We start from the raw sequence: 27,903 nt of genomic DNA on the forward strand, positions 1-27,903 counted from the left end.
CCACGGAGCGAACTGAAGAGAAAGTGATAATGGAGCCAACTGCGGAAGGGGAGGCCTGGGGTGGTGGGAGTGTCTGCGCCCCAACCCCCCTTAGGTAGCTTATCTGACCCCAGACAGGACACCGCGGCTTGCAAAGGCCCCGGGAGGGAGGGCGGAGGGAGGCAGGAAGAGGGAGCAGGAAGGCCTCCACTCAAGCTGCCTCCGAGCGGGAGGGGTCGGACCCCTGGCTCCTCCAGGTACCCCTGAGCTGGAGGCTGGCGGCTAATGTTAAGATGGGAGGCGCTCGGTGCCCCAGAGGCGGGCCTGTGTCTACTCGGGCATGAGAGGCTAAGGCCACCAGCCAGGGGCCGCGGTCAACCACCTGCTCTCAAGACCCAGGCTCAGCCTGTAAGACCCCTTCAGAGCTGAAGCAGGGGAAGAGGGACCACCCCGAGCCTCCAGCCAGACAGAGCTGCCGTGCCAGCAGACGGTCGCTATATAACTTTTATTTCTGGAAGGTAAAGTAGATACAGCAATATACAAAAAAAAAAAAAAGAAAGAAAAAACCCACAATAATATAAATTTTTACACTATTAAGTAAGTATACATTGAAATTTGAATGCAGTGGTCAGGACAGCATCTCACAAACCACCGTGTGGGTAGCTTAGGCGTCCACGGGAACCCCTCGGCTGGGCAGGGGGCAGGCAGGCAGGTCCTGCAGGACTGCGTTTTTTAAAGGAGGGACCAAAACAAGTCTCAGCTCCTCTCAGGGCTTTTGCTATAATCAGGGTTAAAACCAGAAACACATGCGACCTAAAAGCCACAGGGTTTTAGTTTCTGCTCCAGCGAAGCCGGGATCCTCACCTGAGGTCCCTCGAGTTAAGCTAATTATGATCTAGAGAGTGTTGCTAAAGGGAGATTGCTCCATACCACCTATCAAACCCCTGTTTGTCTTGGAGAGAAGGTCTCGTCCTCTTCCTTCAAAAACTGGTAAATTTGGGTGTAACGCATAGCATTCCCTAGAAACTCTGGTCGACTGAGACAAGGTAGTTATGGACCACCCAATCTGGCCGTGCCTCTGGGTCTGAGGAGGCCCCATATCAGAGACCACTTCTCATGCTGCTAAGTGTTCTGAGATGCACAGAAAATGCGAGTCGTTCTGCCTCACCGAGGGGGGCCCCCATGGGGAGGAGACGTCACCAGCGCTGGGGGAAGGCTGGGGTGTACGCTCCCTCATGTGAGGGACAGACCTCGAGCTTATCACTAAGCCTCTGCCCCTGGCTTAACCAAGTGAAGAAGTGATTACAGGTGCCGCAGGAAATCACCAAGAAGCTGGGATAAGAACCATAATCCCTGAGCTCAACTAGACCCTTGACTGGGGCCCCGCAGTCTGACTCATGTTCGACCTGTAGCTCTCTCCCTCTTATTCCAGGAGGTCCTGAGACCAGGATGCCTAAAGCAAACAGGACAAGGGACCTTTAGACATGGGAAGGAGCCATGCCACAAGAGGGGCTCAGGTAAACTGGGGGAGAGGAAGAATCATCCCATCCCTTAGAAGGCACCCACAGAAACCACACAGGCTCGGAAACAGGGGCGAAGTCCGGGGAGGAAAGGCGAGCAGGCTGAAAGTGCCCCTCTGCCCAGCCTCACCTACTAACAGGCCAGTAGGTGAAAGGGGAAAATAAAAATTTTGTTTATCAAAAAAAGTCTAAAATGTTTAGGGTCTCCTTCAACCTTCCTATATGAAAACCAAAGGCCAAGCCACATCTTCAGATGTCTGTTAAGGGCTGGATCTGAAGCTCATGTCAGGGTTTATATAAATTATCAGCCTGAAGAAAGCTGAATGCCTAAAGCACCAAGGAGGAAATTAACTGAGTTTTCTTAAATACAGAAAAGGCTATGCTGATACAGTGTTTTTTTGCCCTTTAAAAAACATTTTTTTTTTAAGTTTAAAAAGAAACCTAGGGGCTTTGAAAGTCGTATCTTCTATTTGAACGTTAGCAAGGTTAAAAGTGCAATGCCAGGAGGATGTAGCTAGAGACAACTGTGGCATTAGCTTACAGAAATAGGCAGAGGGATGCCGCTGGCACCAGAGGCACTTGTCTGACAATGACAACAACAAGCTGCTGAGAAAGGCGGGCAGGGGGGCAAAAAAGACATTTCCTCTTTCTCCCTCTTGCCACCCCTTCCACACCCCCCGATCACAGCCTCAGAGAGCGCATTCTTATTTGCATTTAGATAAAAGCATATCACCCACATTCACTCATTTCTCTATTTTAAAAAGCGCCCAGATTGCTCAAAGATAACCGAAGTGAGAGACGACAAAAAAATCTGGAACCACTGAGTTGGGAGCTGAGCTGATCTGGGCTTGGGCTGTTTAAGGGCTGGTGGAACATGGGTCGGTGCCTCTGTCACCTCTCTCTGCAGCTTCTGTCCTCGGCTTCTCACATGGGGGAGGTAGCGCACTCCGAGGTCAGCTCCATGTCAAACGTGAGGGATTCTGGGGGGACACACAGGGAGAGCCAGTTCAGTCGCCTGAGCCCCACAGCTGGCGGGGCCCGCACCCCTAGCCTTTCGGGGCACAGAGGCTCAGGCTGCCACCGCCATCTAGTCTCCTGCCCCTGCCCCTTGGTCATCAAGATGGGGTCAGAGAAGCCAGATTCTCTCCCCTCCCTTCTGGAAGGGCTCAGCCTTCTTCCTACCTTAACTCATTCCCAACTCTCCAGGTTTAAAGAAGCTCTAAGGCTGCCCTGTTGAACGCAGCAGGCTGGAGCCACTTGGGATGTGACTAGTCCCAACCGAGGTAGGCTGTGGTTATAAAACGCGGGGCAGGTTTCAAAGACTTAGTGGTTCATTTTTTTCTTTTTTTTTTTTAGCTGCACCACACGTGCATCTTGCGGGGATCTTAGTTCCCTGACCAGGGATTGACCCCACGCCCCATGCAGGGCAAGCGTGGAGTCCTAACCACTGGACCGCCAGGGAAATCCCACACTCATTTGTCTCTAACGTGCAGAAATGCCACTATTTTGGATTTACTGGGCTAAAGAAAATACATTTGTAAAATTAACCTCACCTGTTCCTTTTCACTTTTTTAACATGGCTGCTAGAAAATTTACTCTGGCATGGGGGTGCGCGTGTCTATAGGACAGCGCTGTTCGAGAACTCCTTCTACCAATCCAGGTGCCCCTCGCTTGGCTGTGCCCATGGGAGCATCACACCAAGGGGACTGAATTCCTTCACAGGGACAGAGTCCGGCAACCACATACTCACCAAATTGCCCTCCTGCTGAGGGTTCAGCACCTTCACCATTATTTCCAAACTGCATCAATGAATCTAAAGTGCGGGGGGACATCGGCAGGTCAATGGTATTGCTGCAGGTCGTTCTGTAGGAAATGGGGAGCAGCAGGAGGGGAGAGGGCCGGGTTGACAAGACACAATGGAGAAAAAAAAAAAGAACAAAACACACACACACAAGCCATCAAACTCTGGTCTCCAACAGAAAAATAAAAGCTCAAGCTTTTTAAACACACAAGGTCACTTTGAGGACTGAACATAGCTCGGAGGGTTCCAACCCTTCACAAGAGAACTCTCACCCGGTGTCCTGTTCCCAGGGATAACTGAGTACATTAGAAATGGAGGCAAAATTGGGAAGGGAAGCCACTTACGGTGTCACACAGATGAACTTAGTCTTCAGGTATGGGGCAGCACCTGGGTAGAAGAAAACTCGGGCTTACTGATTGTGATTCCACTCTTGGGTACCAGGCAGCAGGAAGCCGGCTGCCTCCCCAGGGCTGACTTGAAACTCACTCCATCCTTGACCAGAGATTGTCTGGAACTTCCGTCTCCCCTCAGGGCTGCCCTCCCTCACTGTATACTCTGATGTTCCAGTGCTTGCAGCTGGAAGCTCGGTTCTTTCTCTCAAACCTTCCTGAGACTTTTCAGCCAACCCTGGTCCCACCCAAGCTCAGATGAGCTCCAGCCTTGTGTTCATTCTTCCCCTCGATCATGTAAAGAGTTTAACTGCCTGGATGTGGACTGAGGATTGTATTCTAGCCTGGTTGTATCTCTTAGATTGAGTCCCCCGCATGCAGGACTGAGCCCACGCAGTCTGGGCACCACATCCTGCTCAGATACCGAAGTCACCGAGTCTTTAAGAGAGCGTGGAAACGGCTAATATGCAGTTCCAAAGCTGAGGGTGACACCTTCTGTTCCCATCAGCACTTATCTGGCCTCTATTACATTTTTCGGTGAGGGTATTAGTAACCCCCCCGTTGAATAACTACATCACACAGAAGAGCCTCTCGGTGGGGAGGACGGCTCTGGACTGGGTGACAGGAGGCCTTACGTCTTCAACAGCTAAGAGATCTGGCCAAGGGCTTTTCTCTCTCGAGTATAAAATAAGAGGGAGGCAGAAGAGGGAGGGGCCCATCTTGGTCATTTATGATTCTTGTTCTACAGTTAGAAATGTGAAGACTGAAACAAATGAATTTTAAGTGCTAAATGCTTACAGCAAGAGGTCAAAGAGCCCTGGAGACACTGGCATGGAATCTGGGGGATTCAGGTGAACAAACCACTTAGGAGGCATGGAGCGGGGCAGGGTGGGGTGGGCTGACAGAAGCACAGCTATAAAGCTTGGGGCTTACGGTGAAACTGAGGGATCAGAAAGTACAATGACAACCTGAGAAAGGGCATTGCCGAGGGGCCCGTAGACTCCCATATGAGTTTATTTTCGGCCAAGAAATAGGTTAACTCAGTACCGAATCCAAAGAAGCTATCAAAGCAGGGTTCTGGTGTCTTATGAATCCATTTTGGCCCAGGCCTGAGGGGAGCTGACACCCCAGACAGAAAAGGGTTTAATTCCCTAACTGATCAACGTTGCTGAGAAAAACACCTTCGGCCTGAGATGCCACTGTAGAAGCAAAGGAGAACTAAAACTAAAAGCTGATTTATGGCTCCGTACAAGGTTGTAAATGTACTTATCTAATTTGTAAGATAAGGAATTTGTCATTTCTACAGAGGAATGTCTCCCTCAAGCCATGAGGAAATACCGCGTGAGCTTCTGAGTAAGAAGGAGGGAAGAGTCCTGGGAAGATAATCTAGGAGACAGATTTATCTCCTAGAGACAATAAAACCCTCAGGATGAGGGACCTCCCTGGTAGCGCAGTGGTTAAGAATCCGCCTGCCAATGAAGGGGACGCGGGTTTGAGCCCTAGTCTGGGAAGATCCCACATGCCGTGGAGCAACTAACGAGCTCTCTAAAAATGGGCTCATACTTTACAAAAAAACCAACCTTCAGGATGGGAACGGAGAGGAAATGGTCAGCTGCTCTAGCTGCTCAACTCTGGAGGACCCCACATGCAGCCCGCCGGCACCCCACACCTGCTGACCCATTTGCCATGCGCACACCCAGCCCCAGGAGGCAGACAAGCACTCAAGTAATTAGTTCCCTTCCTGTGACTGCCAGTCTTGCCCCTGAGGAAACACTGAGGTCTCCAGGCAGGAAAGGGCCTTGCCTCCCAGTCACACAGGAGGCTTGAGGGAGGGCGCAGCCTCAGACTTGAAACTTGGACCTTGAAAGCAAAATTAGTCAAGGGCCCAGCACTTGGACCTAAATGCCTTCTGCAGAAGGAACAGGGTAGTGTGATGGGGGCTGATAAACAGATCTCCCAACCGAAGCACAACGTGGGAGGAGAGATAAGGGGCAGACAGGAAGTGAGAGTTACGCTGGCCTAGAGTGTGGCCAAGACTCAACCCCAGAACAAAGGAAAGTCAATTGCCAATTAGCCCCAACTCCCTCTTCTAAGTCTCATTCTTCTCACCCCAAGAGATCCCTCACAGGGAACTCCTGTGAAAAAGTGGGAAGGAAGCTGGTGGGTTTGTGTTTGTGTGTGGGAGAGCTCTGTACAAAAACAGTTTTTTCCAAAGCAACTGGGGCAGGGAAGCCAACCTCAAAGGATCCCTTTAAACCACTACTGGCTCTGTGATTAAGAAAACTTAAATAAAAACAAAGAACAGCAAATTATAGTGTTCTCATCAGGATCTGGACAGAGAACCCAGTGTCCGAGCCCCAGACGCCCATGGGAACAGACTAGGGGGCTCTGCCCTCCACGCTGGTGGTGGTGCTAGAGAGCGAGGGTTTAGTGTGGAAAATGTATGTGTAACTTACATAAGCACATGGGCTCTTGCACATTAAAAAACATCTTATTTTCAAGCGCTGCACATTCAAAGGACCAATTCCACGCCCCTCCCACCAGTTGCTGTCTTCCCCTTCAATCACCACTCTTGTGCTCTTAAACCATGTTCCAGCGCTGCTAACACTCATTTCCTCCAGAAAGCCTTTCTTCATCCCTCTTGGCGCTGCTCACATTGTTCCGTGATGGGGGAAAGGAAACACGCTAGTCTGAAGTCTGAATCGCAAACCTTCCAGCGTCTGCTTTGTAAGAAGTGCTGTGCCGGCTGGGCATCCTGTTTCTAGAGAATTCTGCCCTCGCTTTCTCTCCACGGTGTTTCAGGTATGGCTGGGTGTGTGCACGCTGCTTCCCCCTTGAGACTGGTGCTTCTCGGAGGGCAGAGCCTGGTGACTGATTCCTCTCCTCTCTCTAACCCCATCAGCCACCCCCAGAGGCACTCACTACAAAGTTCTGTCCCAGAAAGAGGTTCTTCAGGCATTTACCTTATCTGTCCTCCCAGGACCCTACAATTTCCCACTTTGCCCCAGAACTAAATGGCTGGTGTGGAAAATCAACAACTACCTGGGTCAGCTTCGGGATGCTCCTGGCTCTCTGGCCGACAGTACTTTCCGAACGCCTCCTCCTTTGGAATGTCAGGGTAGAGGTAGACCAGCGGGGACACGAGGATATTGGTGGCATCCATGATCTTGTAGCCCATGATGATCTCAGCAAACGACATGTTGTTCAGCTGCTGCTTGGTGTATGGTTCCACCGACTGGATCTGGGTCTTACCTGTCAGGGGAAATGGGAAGGGAAGACTCAGGTGATCTCAGAGAAAACTACCTGACTTATTTTCCCTCAAGGGGGAAAGGCTTATGCCAACCCAGCGCTCGATACCCTGAATATCCTGCCCAGTCGCCTGGCGCTGGGGAAATGTTCCGCTGGCTTCGGGAGAGGCTATCCAGCTGGGCCACAGGTAATACACTTGGATAACTATTTGCATAAGATATAGTAACAGGGTAGGAAAGAAAGGAGATGAAGAATGAAATTTTAATAGGCAAATATTAGTCCCTGGAGCCAGCAAAACAAAACTGGCAAACCAGTCCTCCAGCTGGTAGAACTTAGAGAAAACAAGTCACCCTGATGTGCCTTACAAGCCTGGGCGGGGGGTGCGAGGCCATCTCTGCCCACGAGGGGGCAGCCTGTGTCTGAAACCAGCAGAGGCCACGGCGGCAGCGGCGCTCGCCACCAGGTGGGGTGGGGAAGAGCCAAGCATACCACTGATGTCCTTCTCCACCCAAGTGAAGGTGACTCCTCCTTCTTTGCTGCTTTCACTGAATCTCAGCAGGAAGGTGCCTGGGGGCTTGGTGCTCAAGATGGCCCGCTCCCTCTCCTTACTGATAAAGCCCATTATGTACCTGGAGGCAAAGAGGAGAAACAGCAAGATTTGGGCTGAGGGCTGCCCTGCTATTGGCCTGCTGGGAGAGCAGGGGACTTGTCACACCTGCGCACCCTGCCAGACACAAGAGTTCCAACCTACCCTTCATTCCAAAGGGCCAGGATGTACTTTTTCACAAGGTCAATGATATTGTCCAGCCAGACCCAGAAGGAGAAGCCCTTGCCGGCCATGTTTTCCTGGAGAAAAGAATAATGGGAAAGCCAAGTCCACCACCGTCCCAGGCTTTTCCTTCCTAGGCGTGAGGTGCCACCAGAATCCTCAGGCCCATCTAGCCTCAGGCAGACGCTACTGGCCGCTGGACCGAGAGCCTAGGGCCTTCGGGCCCAGCGTCCTCCACGACCTCCCAGCAGGTAAGCACCCCTCCCCCTCCCCTCCCCCTCCCGTGAGGCAGCCACACGGAGTTCACACGGTTGCTTACTTTGCAAAATTTAGCCCACGTGATCTGACACCCTGAATAGTTCACACCAGGTCCTGAAGGAAAAAAAATAATAAAGTACTATAATTTTCAGTTTTGAATCAAGATCTTATTTCTTCAAACAGAACACGTGCACAACTGCCCCACGGCAGGCCCTGAAACCGTTGGTTTTCATGTATTTGAATGTTGCCACTGTTGTGTGCATATGGTGCACCCGTCCGCCCCACACCCGACCCCATCATTTGACACCCCCCCCACCCCAGTTGTTGTTTAGCCCAGCTGCCCTTACTAGCCTCGTGTGGTGGTCCGGGGACCAGCAGCACACACTAAGAAGCTGACAGCTTGAGTTACAGGGTCACATTTGGTGGCAGCACAGGACAAAGCATAGGTAGCACGCAAAACATTCTACTAAGGCTTTTTTTCCAGGGAGAAAATTAAAAACAAGCCTACGGTTTCTTGAAGAAACAGACAGGGATACCAAGCCTCTAGCTCTAACACACACTTAAAATATCTTCCGATGGTTGGATAAAGTAGTACCCTGGAAGGGTGAGGGAGACAGCCACCAAGAGGAAAGAAATCTGCCTCCCGCCTCATAAAAACACCCCCCAGGATGCACACCTCCTCTGTAGCCTGACTCCCTGACCTGCGGAAGCACATGTGTTCTGGCCCCGGCACAGCACCTTGCTCAGTAAACTCTTCTGAATGAACAGCCCCATGGGCCAGATTCCTTTTCCGAGGAGGGTGAGGGGAGAAGAGGTAAAGCGCTGACCTAAGAGTTTCTCCGCCAGCGTTGTCAACTGCTCGATGCTCAGCCCGCGCTTGGTGGTGGAGGAGAACTGCCAGCTCAGCACCTCGGCCACTTGATCCCACGTCCCAATTGGGGGCTTGGTGAAAAAGTTCACGTTCTATTGGAAATGACACGTTTACCCCTTTAGCTGAGAGGGCGGTGCCTGATGAGCTGCGCTAGGTACTGTGACAGCCCCGAGGCACCGAGAAGTCTCAGGAAAAATGGGGGCCCGACTCACCTTGGGGTTGTTGGTCAGCATGTTATACCACAGGATGGACGCCCAGGCGTTCGGCATCTGACAGATGTTGGAGATCACCACAACTGGCAAGGAGTGGGTCTGTGGAGGGAGCGGGGAATGAGCTGGGGAGGCAGAAGGCCCTCGTGGCTTCCAAAACCTCTTCACGCATATCCCACAGGGTTTGGAATAAAGGACAGGCCGTGGTGGAGCACACCCGCTTCCAGCCCTCAGGGAGGAGCGGGGCTGAGTCAGCTCAACACCCAGAGCGGAAAGAATGCGGAACTCGGCGGCTGTCTGAACATCACCAGGAACTTGTAAAGCTAACTTGCTCACGGTGGACTCACAGTCCACGGATTCCCCATTTAAAACACCTGTAAGGCATCCTCCACGAATCGAAGCTGTACCTGCCCATTAAACAGAGAGGTCCCAGGGATCAAAGACTAGGGTTCCTGCTTTTTCCAGTGTATCTTTAATTTAAAGATCAAGAAAGTTGGGGAAAGAGCATGTAAATGCCATGATTGTCTGTATACTAAAGACATTGGTTGTTGAAAGACTGTTTTGCCCAAACTTTATAAAGTCAGCTATGATCAATGTCTAAATATGAGTTTTTATATCAAGTTTGCTGAAAGCTGAGTAGACATGTATCTTCTAAGCACTCAGGCAAGACTTTACTCTCAGGTGGGATACGAAGGATTTTGGGGAGGAAGAGAAGCAAAAGTAAACACAGTGCTTAGCAAAGAGTCACCATTCCACCTTCTGGAGTAAAAACCTCAACTAGAAGAAGTCTTGTCCTGAATTACCACTGCGTGCGGCCCTACCCAGTTCTGTCACAGAACTCACCTCTAGGTCAATCTTGAGGCCTTGGTGATACACCTCAGTCTCAAAGGTGATCAGGTGCAGCTCTTCAGTCACAATCAGGGAGGCCTACAAGAAGAAGAAGGACGCTATTCCTCAGAGAGGATGGTATTCAGTCCTGACGCCACCACTACACCATCCAGAAGGGCAATCCCCCAGGTGGCCACAGACACAACTGGAGCACGTGGTCTCTTCAACACTATCACCCTCCAGTGCTATGGTCCCCAACCTGACCTCCTACTAGCTTTATTGTGATACTAAGGAGATCCAATAGGTTATGTATAAAATGGGTAAGGCACAAAGAATGACAAAACAGTGAACACCTGTGTACCCACCACCCAGTTTAAGGGAAAGACCATCACTACTGAGGTTCTCTGGGCACCCTTCCCAACCCCATCCATCCCTGTGCCTCCTCCCTCAGAATTAATGGCTATTTTGTCTTTTGAGTTCATCATTTCCTAGCTCTTCTTTATGGTTTTACCACATTTATACCTCTAAACAATGTATGTGTGGTTTAGTTTGTTTAGTTCCATCTTATACATATGGAATCACACCCTGTGTATTCTTTTGTGACTTGCTTTTCACATCCATGTAGCTGCGTGCACCTGCAATTTCTCCATTTTCACAGCTGTATAGTATTCCATCACCTGACCATACTGCAGATCACTTATCCACTCTAGTGCTGATGGCATTTGGTTTGTATTTAGGGCTTACAATCAGGCTGCTCTGACATTTTGTACATATCTCCTGCTACCTATGTGCAAAGATTCCTCTATTGTTAAATCCTGGGAGTAGCACTGTTGGTTTACAGGGTATGTTCATTTTTATAATGCCCAATTGTTTTCCAAAGTGACTGTAACAATTTATACTCCCACCAGCAATATAGCGACATTATTTTGAATGAGAATTGCCAATGAATTATTAGAAATTCCAATTCATATTTAAAATGCTTTTTCTAATTACAAAAGTAATACACGTTCAGTTTAAACGCAAATATTACAGAGATAGTACAGAGTAGCCTTGGATAAGAACAGCAGCACTGTTTGGTAGATATTCCTCTAGAATTTTGTACTGCAGACATGAATAGACAAAATACAGTGTAAGTTTTTTTAAACAAATATACTAATATACTACTCAAATTATTTTACATCTTTTTTTCCTAAATAAATATGCCACATACATTTTCCTGTATCGTTGCATACCTCACTTTTTAACTCTGTCAAGTATTATAAATTCAATTTTTTTTTTTTTTTTTCAAAAGGCCTGCTACGTTCTAGAGAAGAGGGTAAGAATAGCTCAGGGGACAAATATCAGAAAAAGAATAGGGTGTCACAGTTTTATTTTAAAAATATTTAAAACTAGTTTTTGGTCACATTTACCTTTTTTTTTTTAAGTTTATTTTTTTTCTTTTTTGGCCATGCCACGTGACTTATGGGATCTTAGTTCCCCAACCAGGGATCAAACCCAGGCCCATGGCAGTGAAAGCCCTGATTCTTAACCACTGGACCACCAGGGAAGTCCCTTAAGTTTATTCCTAACACTAAGAGTCCAATAATCTGAATAAATGGGAGGCAGAGAAGAAATAAGGGGATTCGTATTGCCTTGTTCTTTTTCTTTTGGTAAAGTGTTTAATTCGGATTTGTTGAAACCTTCCATCCCACCTCAGTGACCAAAACAGGTCACCAAAAGCTGGGCCAAGCCATGTCAGCGCACAGAAGTTGGAAGGGGAATTTGGAAAGCCCCAGGCAAGGTGGAAGGCTTCTTTTCCACTACACGGGTGTGGGCAAGGGACTTTCCACTCCTTAATGATGAGCTAACTCCCCGGACAATCAAGGAAATGCTCCGAGCCAGAGTACTCCAAGGCATGAGTGACTTCTGACATGTCATGTTGGCCTGTGGTGACTGCAGCTGGTCAGGTGTCTCTACTTCTGGGCAGTAAGAAGGCTCTTTTTCTCTCCTGCTCAAAGAAAACCCTCCCATAGTTGGCTTTCATCCCCAACAAAACTTACGTCGCAGTTGGCTCGGCCCCCGTTACCACATCTCTGCTCTCTCAGGGTCTGTAAGAAAAGCAAAGAGCATCCCCTGTCACCTGAGGCTCTCCCCTAACCACTCCCCCTGCCAGAGGCCCTGGGAGAAGGTGAGTCCAGGCTTCTCCCGTGTACCAAGTGTTTGAACTCTGCGGAGAGGCTGCCGTTGTTAGACTCTTCCATGTTCATCACTTTCGTGTTTGTGCCCAGGATGTTAAATTTCCGGGATCTGAATCACAGGAGATAAAAATCAACCACATAGGTGAGCGAGTGGTCAGAGGACAAAGTGAGATTAAACGGGAACACAAGGAAGCCTCCAGGCTGAACTTACCCTCTGAGAGCTGCAACATCCCCGGAGTCTCTGTTAAGAACACAAACCAGTGGTAACAAAAAAGGCCCTGAGTTTCTTCAAAAGACTACTTTGAACACCTATAATTTATTCTGATGGAAAAACTGCTGTTCTCCTGGGGATTTCTGTAAATGACTCAATTACATTTTCTATGTGAAATTAACAACCCTAGACATGCTGAAGTAGTAGACACAGCTGGTTGCCTACCCAAACTCTACTCCCCTCTTCCTAACAGAACCTTGACTCTGTCAAGTATCTTTCCCATCCCCACCTCCAGGGGATCCTGATCATTAAGCTCACCAGAATAGAGCATGCCCACAGTGCAGCAGTCCAGGGGTGAGGACAGGACCTTTACTGTCTCAATCAGATTGGGAAGGATTCTCTCTCAGGCTGTACTTACATTCCGTAGCTTCAGCTGAACATGAGCAAGGAGGCATGTGGCCTTAACTACCACAAGCAGCCATGCAGCAACCCAGAAGGGAACCCTAGAATGCCAGTGACAATAATGGTGGCAGAGAAGAGAGACGGAAGATTCTGGGTCCTTGATGACATCAACTGAGTCACTGATCTCACCGTCAGAAACCTGTTCTAACTTTGCAGTTCTAGTTAAACTGGGTTGCAAATTTCCTTATTATTTAAGCCACACTGGGTTTTCTGCAGAGGTTTACTGTTACCTGTAACTCAGAGCAACCCATTGATGTAGCTGGAAATATTCTTCCCAGTGTGTTCCCTGTGTTTTTGAATATTTCGTTTTTTATATAGTCACCATTTCTCAGTGTTTTCTTTTCTTTTTAAAATTATTTTAGTTCTGTTTAAAAAGTCCTTCTCCATTGCTATATACTCACTTATACTTTTAGAAAAACAGCTACTATTTATTAAACAGCACAGTCTGTGGGAGTTTACAGATTAAAATGGATCAACTTTTAAACCATTCAAAAGGTACCTTTCCATATACCACATATTATTTTATTTATTTTATTTATTTTTATTTATTTATTTTGGCCATGCAGCTGTGGGAGCTTACTTCCCCGACCAGAGATTGAACCCAGGCCCTCGGCAGTGAAAGCTCAGAGTCTTAACCACTGGACTGCCAGGGAATTCCCCATATATCACATTTGAGAACTTAAAGTTCTCGTTATCAGAAAATTTTCCCTCATGTCTAGCCTATATTTACTTTTTTTTCCACATTCTTTTTTTTTGTATACCTTTGATATAATTGACAAATAATAAACTGCATATATAAAATGCACAATTTGATGAGGTTTGATATATGTATACTATACACACCTGGGACATCAGCCCAATCAAGATAATGCATCCCCAAGTTTCCCCACGCCCTTATGTGACCCATTCCCCAATCCCACACTCCCCCCACCCCTGTCCCCAGGCAACCAATGATCTGCTCTCAGTCATGATAGATTCATTCGCACTTCTAGAATTTTATATAAATGACAACATGAAGTATGTACTGTGTTTTTCTTGGTCTGGCTTCTCTCATTCAGTGTATTAATTTGGAGATTTATCCTTGTGTTGTGGGTATCAATAGTTCATTCCTTTTTGTTGGTGAATAATATTCCGTTGCATGGATATACCACCAACTGTTTATTCACCTGTTGATGGACACTCGTCTATTAATGAAGATTCCTGTACAACCCTTTGTGTGGACACATGCTTTCATTTCTCTTGGGTAAATACCTAGGAGTGGAATGGTTAGGTCATAGGGTAGGTGCATGTTTAACTTTTTAGGAAAGTGCCAAGTTGTTTTCCGAAAGTGGTTGCCATTTTTACCACCATTATATTATACATTTGCTGTGCTTTTAAGATATATCTAGAATTTATTCTGATGGACAGTGAAAAGTTTAACCTCTTACTCAAATCCCCCCAATACCAAGTTTCCCTAAGACGACTTACTGAATAATCCATGCTTCCCTCGCTAATTTAAGATATCAATTAAAACGTATATTAATTCCTTATATAAACCTGAAGTCTATTTTTGGACTTTAGATTTTGCTTCAATGATCAGTTTATTCCTGCCCTGGTAACACACTCATTTAACAACTGAAACTTTGTGATACATTTTAATATTGGGCAAGGCAGCTTCCCATACCACCCCCCATAATTTTTATTTGTTAAAAAAATTCTTTTGGAAAGTGAATAGCAAAAGAATCACCATTCTGGTGGTTGTCAGGCACTGGAGGGAGAGGGAAATGGGGATTTGTTCTTCAATGGATATAGAGTTTCAGTTTTATAAGATGAAAAAGTTCTGGAGATCTGTTGCACAACAATGTCCATATACTCAACACTGCTGAACTGTACCCTTACAAATGGTTGATATCAACTATACATCCATAAAAAAATAAAAAGAAAAAAAAGAAAACAGAAAAAATATGAGGTAAATTTGAACAGTAACTGGCTATTTGATGATATTAAAGAAGTATTTGGGGCAAGATTTTAAATTGCTAAGATGGTAAATTTTATGTTTATCACAATTAAAAATAAACAAATCCTATTTAAAAACTATCTCTGCTTATTTTTTTCATCTAAGATATAACTTGAAAAGCAAGTCAAGAGTTTTTAAAAATCCTATTCACGTTTTGGTTGGTTCTATGTTAACTGGGAAGAATCAACATCTTTATAATAAAATTAAAAGTCTTCAATCCAGAAGTATGACTTATCACCTCATTTTTAAAAAGTCACTTCCTCACTAAACTTTCACAGTGATCTTCAAGTAGGTCTTAAATATTTCTGTTAAGTTTATCACCATATATTTTTTATTTTTGTTGCTTATTGTGAGATCATTTTTCTATTATAATTTCTAACTGGTTGATGCTAATTTATGGTTAAAGTAATCAATTTTTGCTTATTTATTTATTTATTAAACTTACCACCTTCCTCAAGTCCCTAATTTCATTAGTAACTATTTTCCAATTCATTTTCATGAAATTTCCAGATAAACAATTATATCACCTACATTTTCTCTTTTTTAATCTTTTCAGAGGGTAAGTGCATTTTAATTTTTTAAAGGTACTGTCAAATTCTGAAAAGGATTCCATTATGTGGTAAAGTGTGAAACAGCAACAAAAATCAATTTTCCCATATATTCTCAGTTTTATATAATATGCATACATTACATTTATAAGTAAAAAAATGAATAAAGAAAAAGAGGAACTCGAGGTCACAACAGCAATCGCAACTCAAATCTGTACCGCCAGCTTCGTGGTTTTGTTCAGGCACATAAATGACAATGCACAGCAAGGCTTTTGAAAACTTTTTAAAGAAACGAAGATCTCTGAACGAAGATAAAGCCTCTAAGTTCACATGCTGTCTGTAAAAGTTCCCATTTCTCTGTCCCTCATTTGAAAAAAAAGAAAAAAAAAGAGCTAAGATAAGGAGTACTTACTTGTCAATGCACACTTTAATTTTAAGCTGATAATTTAGCTCAGGAAATTTGACCAGCAATCTATCTCAAAAAAAAAAAAGAAAGAAAGAAAGAAAAAAAAGTTTCAGAGCAAAGAAAAAACATCCAATTAAAAAAAAAAAGTCACTAGGCTCCCCCAGCAACTTCTAATTGAAGTAATATAAAATTCGTTAACTCTTCAATTCTAAAGAGGTAAGTCATAATCCCAAATTCCTCTTCCCACGAGTGCTGGGTTTGACCTTAAGTCAAGCATCAGGCCAAAAGGGACTGAAAGAAAGCCTAAGAACTAAGAACTTAGATAAAGTTGTGAGAGATTCACCAAAGGATAATGAAAGCCATTTCATGAAAAATATTACAGGAATACATGCTCTGCAGGTGGTATTCTTTCTATTAAACCTGAAACCTAACACCATACAACCTTTCTGAGGAGGGAAATTTCACTGCAGAAGGGCAAACCCCAGCTTACCTGTTCTTACTTGAATGTGAAAGTAACGCTCCACCTGCAGGCCCCTCACCCATCTGCCCTGTGGCCTCTTAGCTTCTATTATCACTAAGCTTTAGTCTTTCCCTTAAAATCCTCAGGGGAAAGTAGGCTCAAAGAACAAAAGATAACTGGCATTATTCTGCCCCTTTTGCAGGAGAGATGGAGATTCTATATGGCCTAAGACTTTAGGCCTGGAATCTTAGGAATACAATGGGCCTGAGTCATAGGAATATGCCCAGGTAACCTCAAAAAGATTACCATTCTTTAGCTTTTGACAGGAGAATCAAAGAGCAAGCTGATAGCATGCCAACAAGTTCCATACCCATCACAGTACTGCCTGCGACGCGGATACAGAACAACCCTAGCCACCAGCTCTGTTCTGGCCCTGAGAGTGACCCTTGATACAGTATCTGCCAGAAGTGGAGGTTCCGTGGCCCACCTGACTTTAGTTGTAAACTGGACACCGGTCTTGATGACTAATGGCCGGTCGGGATGCATAGGCATGCAGGGCTGCCGCTCTACCACGAAGGCACTGGAAGGGAAAGAGAAGGGCAGTGGTTCACACACAACTCAGTGGGCCAGTCCCTGTCCTGTTCCTCGGAAGTCAGCCAATCTCTTGTTCAATGACATTTTGGGGAGGGGGGGTGGAGGGCGGGGGTGATGGGGGAAAGGGACAGGGACTCTAAGTTACCTTTTCATTAAGTTTCTAAACAGCTCTACGATTCTCTCCTCCAGCATTGGCCGGTGCTGTACAATGGGATCCCCTTTGTAGCTAACTTTCTGCTGCAACTCCTCCAGTTTCTTAATTTGTTGGCGGGTCTGAAGTTGAGATTCTGCCAATGAGGTTATCCTGCCAATAAAATAAGGAAGACACCAGTTACCTAAGTGGGTGTACACAGGTGAGTTGGAGAAGAGGGAAGGGAATACAACAGGTATAAACACCTCTGCGCAGTCCCCTGACATAAGAAAGGGGCATTTTTTTCATCGTGGGAAGATATGCATAGCGTAAAATTGACCGTTTCTAAATGTACAGTTCAGCAGCATTAGATTAGAAAAGGGAAACTTATTTTTGCCTTTTTTGGGTTTTTTTGTACATGCTGTGTGGCTTGCAGGATCTTAGTTCCCTGACCAGGGACTGAACCTGGTCCCTGGCACTGAAAGTGCTGAGTTCTAACCACTGGACCGCCAGGGAATTCCCTAGTTTGCCTTTTTAATTTTTTCTTTTTTTTTTTTTTGTGGTACGCGGGCCTCTCACTGTTGTGGCCTCTCCCGTTGCGGAGCACAGGCTCCAGACGCGCAGGCTCAGCGGCCATGGCTCACGGGCCCAGCCACTCCACGGCATGTGGGATCTTCCCGGACCGGGACACGAACCCGTGTCCCCTGCATTGGCAGGCAGACTCTCAACCACTGTGCCACCACGGAAGCCCCCTATTTTGCCTTTTTAAAACAGTGCCTTCCTAAAATTTTACATTTCAAAGAGGAAGGCAGGCATAGAGGAAGAAGTGTCAAAACTTATGCCACTAGGAGGCATTAATCGGGTTACCACTGGAAAGTGACAAACATTAGAACCCAGATATGGAGAACATGAAATAAGGAATTTGGTGCTCACTCTCCTCAGCCTAACTTGTCTTTGTACCCAAATGTGAGGACTGGGGAAGCGCAGGACATCAGACAGCCCAAGAAGATGGGTTTGAGCCAGCTCTGTCCCTCACTATCTGTGCGAACTTGGCCAGGTCCCTTCACTCTCGTGGGCCTTGGTGTCCCCTTGCCTGAGAGATGGGGGGTTGAACTGCATGATCCCCAGGAGCCCTTTCAACCTCACCTACCGTGGATCAAAGGATGTGATATTATGTTTCAAAATATTGATAACATGAATATAGATAAAGTAGACAGGGAGACAAAGGCTGATGAAGTCTGTCCCCAGGAATGGAGAATATTAGTGCCTCTCTTTGATGGCCCCCGACTAGTTTAGTAAAGACCCCAAAGAGAGAAGGTGGAAGGCAAGGGGCGGGGGAGGACGGCACCAGGACTTCTGAGCTCACTGACTCCCTTCTGGCATCTACATTCTCCATTCCCAGAACTTAAGCTTTTTGGTTCCCTGATCAGGAAGCATTTAAAACTGCTCTCAGTAAATCAGCAAAGCTCAGGGTTAGTGAGGATATGAACAAACAGGCATCTCATGTAGAGCTGTCCTAAATTTCCAGTTTCATGCTCTGTGTATCTGGGTTCCCTTTCATGTCAAGTTTCTCCCAGTTTAAGCTGGTGCAGCGTATTCATCTCTGGGCCTTGCACATCAAGGGTGCTCCATCAAGATTTTCCGAATGAATGAAAGTAAAAGAGCGGATTATAGAGGAGCATATAAAGAACGATCCTATTAATGTGAAATGTACAGATTTCTATCTTTATATATACAACAGATATCTAGAGTGACAGTCACCAAAATTTTAACTCTAAGTACCTCTGCATGATTTGATCTTTAAAGTCTTTTCTTCTCTTTATTAATATCCTGTATTTGAACTTTTTCCCCTTATAGAAAGCATGTCATTTGAGAGTATTAAAGTAACTAAAATTTAAAATTTAGTCCACGTGTTAAATACAGTTAAACCAAAAGCTTTATTTCAATTAGTCAAATATATTTAAAATATAGCAATATAGGGACTTCCCTGGTGGCTCAGTGGCTAAGAATCCGCCTACCAATGCAGGGTACATGGGTTCGAGTCCTGGTCCGCGAAGATCCCACATGCTGTGGAGCAACTAAGCCCGTGCACCACAACTACTGAGCCTGTGCTCTAAAGCCTGTGAGCCACAACTACTGGAGCCCGCGCATCAGAGCCTGGGCTCCGCAACAAGAGAAGCCACCTCAATGAGAAGCCCAAGCACCGCAATGAAGAGCAGCCCGCGCTCGCTGCAACCAGAGAAAGCCCACGTGCAGCAACGAAGACCCAATGCAGCCAAAAAGAACCCAAATAAATAATTTATTAAAAAAATAAAATATAGCAATATAAGTACATTTTCATTAAAAAAAATTGTCCAAGTAAAGTAAAAGCTTTAACCCTTAGACTAAGTTTGAGTATGTTAAAGTCCCCACCCCTGAAATGTAGTAGCGACTCTTTAGGCCTGCAGTTCTGACCATAATTTAGCACAGCTTTCTAAAAAGAAAGGAAAAACTTCTCTTTCCTGTTTTACCAGTTTTCTAGCCGATCTAGGCAGATGTTGGGAGGGCCTCCAATGCAAGCAATCTGCTGCCGCCTCTTCCAGTCCGCCAGCTCTTCATCCGTGAGAGTTTTCTGTACGTACTCCATAGCTGACAAAAGCCCTGCCAACTCACTCACGATGCTCTGGTTGGAAACCAAAAACAAAGTCAGAAAACATTTCCTCAGACCGTCTCTCACCACAGTCTTTAGTCAATTCCAGAGAAGGAACTCATTAGAAAACAAGCAAGTTCTTCCCTGAGATGGCCAAGTCCTGCACGTGAGTGAGACAGGGAGGTGGAGGTGTCCACTGCTCTTACTCGCCGCATCTGGTCCAGCGCAGTAAGCATCTGTTCGAGCTGCTGCATCTTCTGCCTGGTCACTGACTGGTTGTTTCCATTCAGGTCTTGCATATCTGAGAAGGAAGGAGAAACTCCTTGGGCTGACGGAATACTCCTATCCTCAGTAACTAGGCTCCCTTAAGCGCCAGCAGCCCCTGAGCACCCACTCCCCTGAGTCTGAACAAGCAAGTCCCGAGACTCAAGTAGCACGAACTCACTTTCTACGGGAGATTTTAACGTCTCTAATAGTCACTTGCCTCCTTGACTCTTGAGGGTTTTGTAGTTGAAATCAAAGTCATCCTGGAGATTCTCTACCACTTTCATTTTCTGTTCTAGATCCTGTTTAAAACAAACCAAAACAGAAGTAAAAAGGACTTCCCTGGGGAGAGGGAAAAGGAAGTTTCTGAATAGGATTAAAAACCTCACAGAAGATACAGGCAGGACCCACACGCAACTTCCCCAAGGAAAGTCTTCCTGCCCTAGACCTGCTTCACCTGGACACGCTTCCGGACATCCTGCAGGTGTTGCTCCAGCATCTGCTGCTTCTCCGTCACCACGGCGGCTGTGGGATGGTTGGCCTGGCCCCCTTGCTGCCAAAAAAGGGAGCCGATGTACATGTGAATGCTGGAGATACGGGGAGAAAAACAGCTCTGTCTAGTCCCCATTCACCCCCACTACCCTTCCTGCTTGGCCTGAGCTGCTGCTGCCATTGTGAGGGGAAAGGTGGTTATACGGCAGCCGGTGCTCTCCAGGTGCTGTCGGTTTGGTGCCAAGAAAGCGCTCACTTTTACCTGTATCCTTGGCTTTTTACCTCTAGGTCATACTATAATCCCACTCTACGTATTGCACTAGGAGACTACATGTTGAGCTAAGACACAGCCCCTACCTTCAGAAAACTCATTCTAGGTACGTATATATATTAAAAAATTCACAACAATTTATGACAGCAGATGCTAGATGCCTATTTTAATGCATCGGGCGGGACCTACCGTATAGCACGGGGAACTCTACTCAGTATTCTCTAATAACCTATATGGGAAAGATTCTGCAAAAGAATGGATATATGTATGTGTATAACTGAATCACTTTGCTGTACACCTGAAACTAACACAACATTGTAAATCAACTATATCCCAATATAAAATAAAAATTAAATTTAAAAATAATAATAAATAAATGCATTGGGCAGGGGGACTTCCCTGGTGGTCCAGTGGTTAAGAATCCATGCTTCCACTGCAGGGGGCAGGGGTTCGATCCCTGGTCGAGGAACTAAAATTCCGCACGCCAGGAGGTGCAGCCAAAAAAAAAAAAAAAAAAAGCATGGGGGTGTCCAATACATTTCTGTGGGATAATAAAAAAACCGTTCTGTCCCAGGGTGAAATTCCCTATCAAGAGATACTATCTCAGGGGAGAAGGGAAGGCTGGTGCCTTGAAAAGGTCGAATTGCACATGAAACTTACAAATAAGTTTTGTCAAAGTAATAGGAAGTCTTCGGACAAAAAAGACCATGTAAAAGCTGCAAGTGACCAAGACAGTGTGCTACTGGCATAGGATGGAGATATCAGCCAATGGAACTGAATTGAGAGTCCAAGAAAGACATTATATACCCAGTTTCCCAAACTAGAAATTCTGGGTTGTCTTTGATTTCACACTGAGCCACCAAACCTTCCTGGTTCTATACTCCATCATCTCTCCAACTGATCTCTAGCCCCACGGGCTCAGTTCAAGCCCCGACTGCTGACCCCTTTGCGTCTGATCTCGCTCACTTCCAATCTGCTCTCTACACTGCTGCCAGAAGTCTCCAAAATAGATCTAAACATGCCAGCTTTAGAGGGAACCATACTCTCCTTTTCCAGTGGACCCTGTCCAAGCCCACAGGATACAGACTTCCCTTAGAAGTTCTGGGAAGGCGACCTCCACCCTTACTCTCTTCACAGGGGGAGCGACTCATCGGATTAGTGAGGTTGGGAGAAAGACTCTAGCACATGGAGATCTTCGAAGGGCCCAGCACTTAAGCTGGTGCCTCTCTCCTCCCACTCTTGCCTTCCTGGGGCACTCCTGGGGCAGAAGCAAGGGCTCGGTTTCTAGAAGCAGTTCTAGAGGCCTATGTCTCTGTTCAGTGGGCATTAGTGAGTGGCCTTTGAAGTTCCGTAAGGATGACTGGGGCAGTGCTGCCCCTGCAAACTCAGTCTGTCACCCCAAGACCTGACCCAGGGGATAGGTATCTAAACAACAAGGACCTACTGTATAGCACAGGGAACACTGCTCAATGTTATGTAACAACCTAAATGGGAAAAGAATTTGAAAAAGAATAGATACATGTACATGTATAACTGAATCACTTTGCTGTACACCTGAAACATTATAAATCAACTATACTACAATCTAAGTAGATAGATAGATAAAGCCCCCATGGTTACCCATCCAAGTCACGTATTTGGTCTTGTTTACCAACAATACAGCTGATATTTTAATCTGTATTCAACTCCCATGTCTATTTCTAAATTGGTACTGCACTTACAGGGAGAAAATAGACGTGATCAGTCATTACCCACAGAAACCTGCTTCTGATACGTTAGTAAAATCTATTGGTTCCCCACTGCTTCCAGGTATAAACGTCTCAGCCCAGCACAGACAGATGTTTCACACAATCCAACAACTGAAACCTTCCCTCCCCGTGCTTGAGTCACTGCAAACTACCCACCCTTCCCCACACATAACGTGTTTCCACACTGACTCTGGGCCCCCTGTCCACTCAGCCTAGCACAGCTGAACTCACTCACCTTCAAACCCGGTGCAAATGTTTGCTCCCCTGTGAAACCTTATTCAACTTCCCGAAGCAAAAGTACTCACATCCTCCTCTACGTCTTTCTCCCTTGAAGTGTTTGTGCACCTATCACCCAATTAGACTGAGAGCCCTGGGAGACAAGGGATCACACTCACCTGTCTTCCTGTCTCCTCGGGCTTTACCCACGAAAGGCAGGTGGGAATATGCGAGAATGATGTAAACAGACAAAACAACAGTGAGGCCTGGGTTGAGGTAGCTCTGTATTACGGGCTGCAAACTTTTTGTCTAAGGGCCAGGTGGAAAGTATTTTTTGGCTTTGTCGGCCATACAGTCTGTATGACTGTATAACTACCCAGCCCTGCCACTGCAGCATGAAAGCAGCCAGAGACAGTGCATACGTGAATGTGTGCGACTGTGTTCCAAAAACACTTCATTTACAAAAACACGCAGCAGGCGGGATTTGGGCCCTGGGTGTTGATTGCCAGCCCCTGATCAATACGATTGGGACCATTCTTGGGACACTTACTGCTTTTCTAACTCTCATGGCAAAGTTGGTGCCTCTATCCAAATGGGCTTAAATTGATTATTTTTATCTTATGGAACAGGATGCAAACATAAAGGTTCTCCACAACAGCAAACTCTAGTGATACACAGACAAGTGCCATTTGGCTAACCTCCCTGATGCCCGAGTCTTGAACAGTGAGTATTATCAGTTACCCCCTCATCCACATCCGAGCCTATCAGCTTTCTGCTTAAAATTCTTTAGTTGGTCCCCATTTCCTACAGATGTGGTGAGGATGAGGATGAGGAGGATGAGGATGAGGATGAGGATGAGGATGAGGATGAGGATGATGATGATGACAGCAGCAACAGAAAACAGTTAACATTTATTTCGTATTTATGTGTCAGGTACTGTTCTATGCATCTTACACACAGGAATTAATTTAATTCTATGAAGTCGGTGCCATTATCATTCCCAGTGGAGGAACACAGAGAGTCAACAGTTTGCCTGAGGTTACACAGCAAGAGGCAGATCTATGGCATTCAAACCCAGGAGGTCTGGGCCCAAGGCCCTTGTGGCAAACCGCTCTTCCAAGGCCAAATTGCCAGGCATGAGTAACTAAGAAGATTGTCATGATGTGGCCCTTGACCACCTTATCTCCCTTTACCGAGTCAGATGCTGAACTTTCTACACTTCTCCCAAGAATACATGCAGTCCTGTTTCTGTCTGAACACGATCTTCTTTCTCCCTACACTGTGGTCTCCTTACCATCTGCCTGATGCCCATACAATAAGCATTGAGTCTCGGCTCAAACAGTACCTCTCCTTTCTGTATGATGCCGTTCCTGACTCTCTCAATTAGACTTAGATGTGCTTTCTTCTTTGTTCCTGCTACATTTTTGTCTTTAAAAAGAAAAAACTGGGGACTTCCCTGGTGGTGCAGGGGTTGGGAATCCGCCTGCCAATGCAGGGGACGCGGGTTCGAGCCCTGGTCCGGGAAGATGCCACATGCCGCGGAGCAACTAAGCCCGTGCCAATGAAGACCCAACGCAGTCAAAAATAAATTTAAATAAATATAAATAAATAAAAGAAAAAATTGTACACCCATGTTCATAGCAGCATTCTTCACAATAGCCAAAAGGTGGAAGCCGCCCAAGTGTCCATCAACAGATGAATGAATAAACAAAATGTGACAGAGCCACACAATGAATAGTATTCAGCCTTTGAAAGGAAGGGAATTCTGACACCTGCTACAACATGGATAAACCTTAAGGACTTTATGCTAAGTGAAATAGGCCAGTCACAAAAAGACACACACTGTATGATTCCATTTATATGAGGTACATAGAGTAGTCAAATTCATAGAGACAGGAAGTTAGAATGGTGGTGCCAGGGTCCAGGGGGAATGGGGAGCTACAGTCTAATAGATATAGAATTTTAGTTTTGCAAGATGAAAAAAGTTCTGGAGATTGGTTCACAACGATGTGATGAACTTAACACTACTGAATGGTACACTTAAAAATGGTTAAGATGCAGGAATTCCCTGGCGCACCAGTGGTTAGGATTCCACGCCTCCACTGCAGGGGGCATGGGTTTGCTCCCTGGTCGGGAAACTAAGATCCCAACCATAAGCTGCACAGCACAGCTAAAAGAAAAAAAGAAGGGATGGTAAATTTCATGTTATGTGTATTCTACCACATTTTTATTAAAAGAAGGGGGAAAAAAAAGAAAAAAATTCCCTGATTATACGATATTAAAGAAAACACCTCAGGGAAATTAAATAAGTCTCCTGTAACCAACAACATTAATGCTTCGGTATATATCCTTCTAGACATTTTATCATACATTTCAATAATATACGCATATCATATACATTTGTCTTTCCTGTTATGAAAATCTTTGCTTCCATTACATTGTCATGTAATGGAGGGTTATTGTTGCTATTGTATAAGAGAACTACTGATTCTTAAAACATTTATCTTGAACACAATCGCTTTTCTGAACCCTTGTTAGTTCCAATAATTGTGTTTTGTTTTTTTAAAAGTTTGTCTTTTGCTTTCCAGCATTAACACTCCCTTTTTCTGTCTTATTACAATGGCTGGATCTGTCAGAAAAATATCAATGGCAGGAGGCACCCTCAATCTTGTAACTGTTTTTAATGAGATTAGTGCTTCACCACGGTACATCATGTTCCCTTTGGTTTCTGACAAATATTCTTTTTTTTGTTAAGAAAGTTCCTTTTTTTTTTTTTTTGCGGTACGCGGGCCTCTCACTGTAGAGCACAGGCTCTGGACGTGCAGGCCCAGCGGCCATGGCTCACGGGCCCAGCCGCTCCGTGGCATGTGGGATCCTCCCAGACCGGGGCACAAACCCGTGTCCCCTGCATCGGCAGGCGGACTCTCAACCACTGCGCCACCAGGGAAGCCCAAAAGTTCCTTATTTTTAAAATCTAGAATGGACACTAAATTTTGTCATCTAACAAAAATACAATTTTTCTTCTTAACTTACTCATTTAATGAATTACATTAATAGAATCCCTAATGTTAAGCCACCCTTGCATTCCTAGAATATAAACCATGCTTTGTATACTAAGCAGGATGCAAAAATCCTAACCTTTTCTTTACTTACACTGTCTTTTTAGGTCTTGATATTAGCACTATTCTAGCCTCATAAAATAAGCTGGAAACATCTCGTTTTTTCCCCTACACTTTGGAAGAGTTTAAATGATAACTGGAACAATTTGTACCACAAAAGTTTGTTAAAACTTTTAAACCATCTGGCCTATTGGCTTTTTTGGTGGGATGGGGAGTGTAATTTTTTTCAAGTCTTTTTCAATATATTTTTATGGTTATTGATCTAATTAAGTTTTTTCATCTCTTTTAGTATATTTTAATAATTTGTATTTTATTGCATTATAAAGTTGTTTGACTTTCTGTTTCTCCCAGAGCACAACCTCCTCTAAAGCAGGGGGCCATAACAACCAGCACACAGCAGGATACACATACACATATACACATAATAGATTAGACGATCTAGATAGATAGAGATGACTATCATATATCAATATGTGTTCCCCCAATGGGCCTGTTAGCATCACATAATCCCTATTCCCTAAACTAATTGTATCTCTAGCTCTAGTGAGATTATTCTCAAACTTAACCACAAAGAGAAATGCATATGAACCTGAATGATTCAATTCCAAACCATCCCCCCACGTGGCTCCCAAGAATAATACATTGTCATATCCTCCTGGTGCAAATGTGACCTGTTCCAGCCTTTGGGGAAAGCAATCCAGAACTATCTATAAAAAAATTTATGTATATTTTATACACACACACGCACACACCCCTTGACCTAACAAGTCCATGCCTGGAAATCCATAGTAGAGAAATCAAAGCATGAATATATAAAGATATATAGGGAGGCATTGCACTAGTGTTTACAGTGGAGGAAAAAAAAAACCCAGAAAGAAGTGACTGTCTATCGAAGGGGTAATAACGGAATAAATTATAGCAGATCTATACCACAGAATATTATGCAGCAAATAAAGTGAGTTAGCTTTATACTACTTGACTTAGAAGCATTTACATGACATAATTAAATGAAAAAAGCAAGATGCAGAAAAGTAAACCAATTTAAATATAATGTGTGTGTGTGTATTTTCTATAGTTTATGGGAGCCTGGAGAAAGGTATGAAAGGATATATATCAGACTATTAATGTTGGATTCCTGGGAAGAGACAATGAAGAGAGGAGTGAGTAATCATTAGAGAAATGCAAAACAAAACTACAATGAGGTATCACCTCACACCAGTCAGAATGGCCATCACCAAAAAAATTTGCAAACAATAAATGCTGGAGAGGGTGTGGAGAAAAGGGAACCCTCTTGCACTGTTGGTGGGAATGTAAATTGATACAGCCACTATGGAGAACAGTATGGAGGTTCCTTAAAAAACTAAAAACAGAACTACCATATGACCCAGCAATCCCACTACTGGGCATATACCCTGAGAAAACCATGATTCAGAAAGAGTCATGTATCACAATGTTCACTGCAGCACTGTTTACAATAGCCAGGTAATGGAAGCAACCTAAGTGTCCATCGACAGATGAATGGATAAAGAAGATGTGGCACATATACATGATGGAATATTACTCAGCCATAAAAAGAAATGAAATTGAGTTATTTGTAGTGAGGTGGATGGACCTAGAGTCTGTCATACAGAGTGAAGTAAGTCAGAAAGAGAAAAACAAATACCGTATGCTAACACATATATATGGAATCTAAAAAAAAAAAAAAAAAGGCTCTGAAGAACCTAGGGTCAGGACAGGAATAAAGACGCAGACATAGAGAATGGACTTGAGGACACGGGGAGGGGGAAGGGTAAGCTGGGAAGAAGTGAGAGAGTGGCGTGGACATATATACACTACCAAATATAAAAGAGACAGCTAGTGGGAAGCAGCCACATGGCACAGGGAGATCAGCTTGGTGCTTTGTGACCACCTAGAGGGGTGGGATAGGGAGGGTGGGAGGGAGACGCAAGAGAGAGGGGATATGGGGATATATGTATACGTATAGCTGATTCACTTCGTTATGCAGCAGAAACTAACACAACATTGTAAAGCAATTATACTCCAATAAAGATGTTAAAAAAAAAAAAAAGAGGAATGAGGGACATTTCAGGTCTTTGTTTTTTAACTTTCTTTCTTGTAATTTTCTGTAATGTTTTAAAGTTTTTCTTAAAAAGTAGAATGCATTTTATATGCAGGAAAAAAATGTTATTTTCTTTGTATAAAACAAAACCCAGGGACTTCCCTGGTGGTCCAGTGGTTAAAACTCTGTGCTTCCAACGCAAGGGGCGCAGGTTCAATCCCTGGTCAGGGAACTAAGATCCCACATGC

The 27,903-nt window shown here is 45.0% G+C and overlaps 1 protein-coding gene across 5 annotated transcripts in view; it reads right to left on the minus strand.

The window, feature by feature from the left end:
• Positions 1 to 469: 469 nt before the first annotated feature.
• STAT3 (signal transducer and activator of transcription 3) overlaps positions 470 to 27,903 on the minus strand; it is a 64,125-nt gene continuing 36,691 nt past the window's right edge. For 2 of the 5 annotated variants that reach the window (XM_067715258.1, XM_067715261.1), the window contains 20 exons: positions 20,208 to 20,303; positions 19,971 to 20,052; positions 19,693 to 19,787; positions 19,368 to 19,519; positions 16,873 to 17,031; positions 16,621 to 16,713; positions 15,680 to 15,739; positions 12,262 to 12,291; positions 12,066 to 12,159; positions 11,913 to 11,960; positions 9,889 to 9,972; positions 9,049 to 9,147; positions 8,793 to 8,928; positions 8,027 to 8,079; positions 7,690 to 7,784; positions 7,428 to 7,567; positions 6,729 to 6,941; positions 3,645 to 3,687; positions 3,250 to 3,362; positions 470 to 2,479 (listed from right to left, as the gene is read on the minus strand). In XM_067715258.1, coding sequence (XP_067571359.1) covers positions 2,424 to 2,479; positions 3,250 to 3,362; positions 3,645 to 3,687; positions 6,729 to 6,941; positions 7,428 to 7,567; positions 7,690 to 7,784; positions 8,027 to 8,079; positions 8,793 to 8,928; positions 9,049 to 9,147; positions 9,889 to 9,972; positions 11,913 to 11,960; positions 12,066 to 12,159; positions 12,262 to 12,291; positions 15,680 to 15,739; positions 16,621 to 16,713; positions 16,873 to 17,031; positions 19,368 to 19,519; positions 19,693 to 19,787; positions 19,971 to 20,052; positions 20,208 to 20,303 — 1,941 coding nt within the window. In that variant the 3' untranslated portion in view covers positions 470 to 2,423. The remainder of the gene's footprint in view (positions 2,480 to 3,249; positions 3,363 to 3,644; positions 3,688 to 6,728; positions 6,942 to 7,427; positions 7,568 to 7,689; positions 7,785 to 8,026; positions 8,080 to 8,792; positions 8,929 to 9,048; positions 9,148 to 9,888; positions 9,973 to 11,912; positions 11,961 to 12,065; positions 12,160 to 12,261; positions 12,292 to 15,679; positions 15,740 to 16,620; positions 16,714 to 16,872; positions 17,032 to 19,367; positions 19,520 to 19,692; positions 19,788 to 19,970; positions 20,053 to 20,207; positions 20,304 to 27,903) is intronic. The other 3 variants (XM_067715260.1, XM_067715257.1, XM_067715259.1) reach the window with 3 other exon arrangements.

The sequence above is a fragment of the Pseudorca crassidens genome, chromosome 19, assembly GCF_039906515.1.
Source record: "Pseudorca crassidens isolate mPseCra1 chromosome 19, mPseCra1.hap1, whole genome shotgun sequence".
NCBI lineage: Eukaryota > Metazoa > Chordata > Mammalia > Artiodactyla > Delphinidae > Pseudorca > Pseudorca crassidens.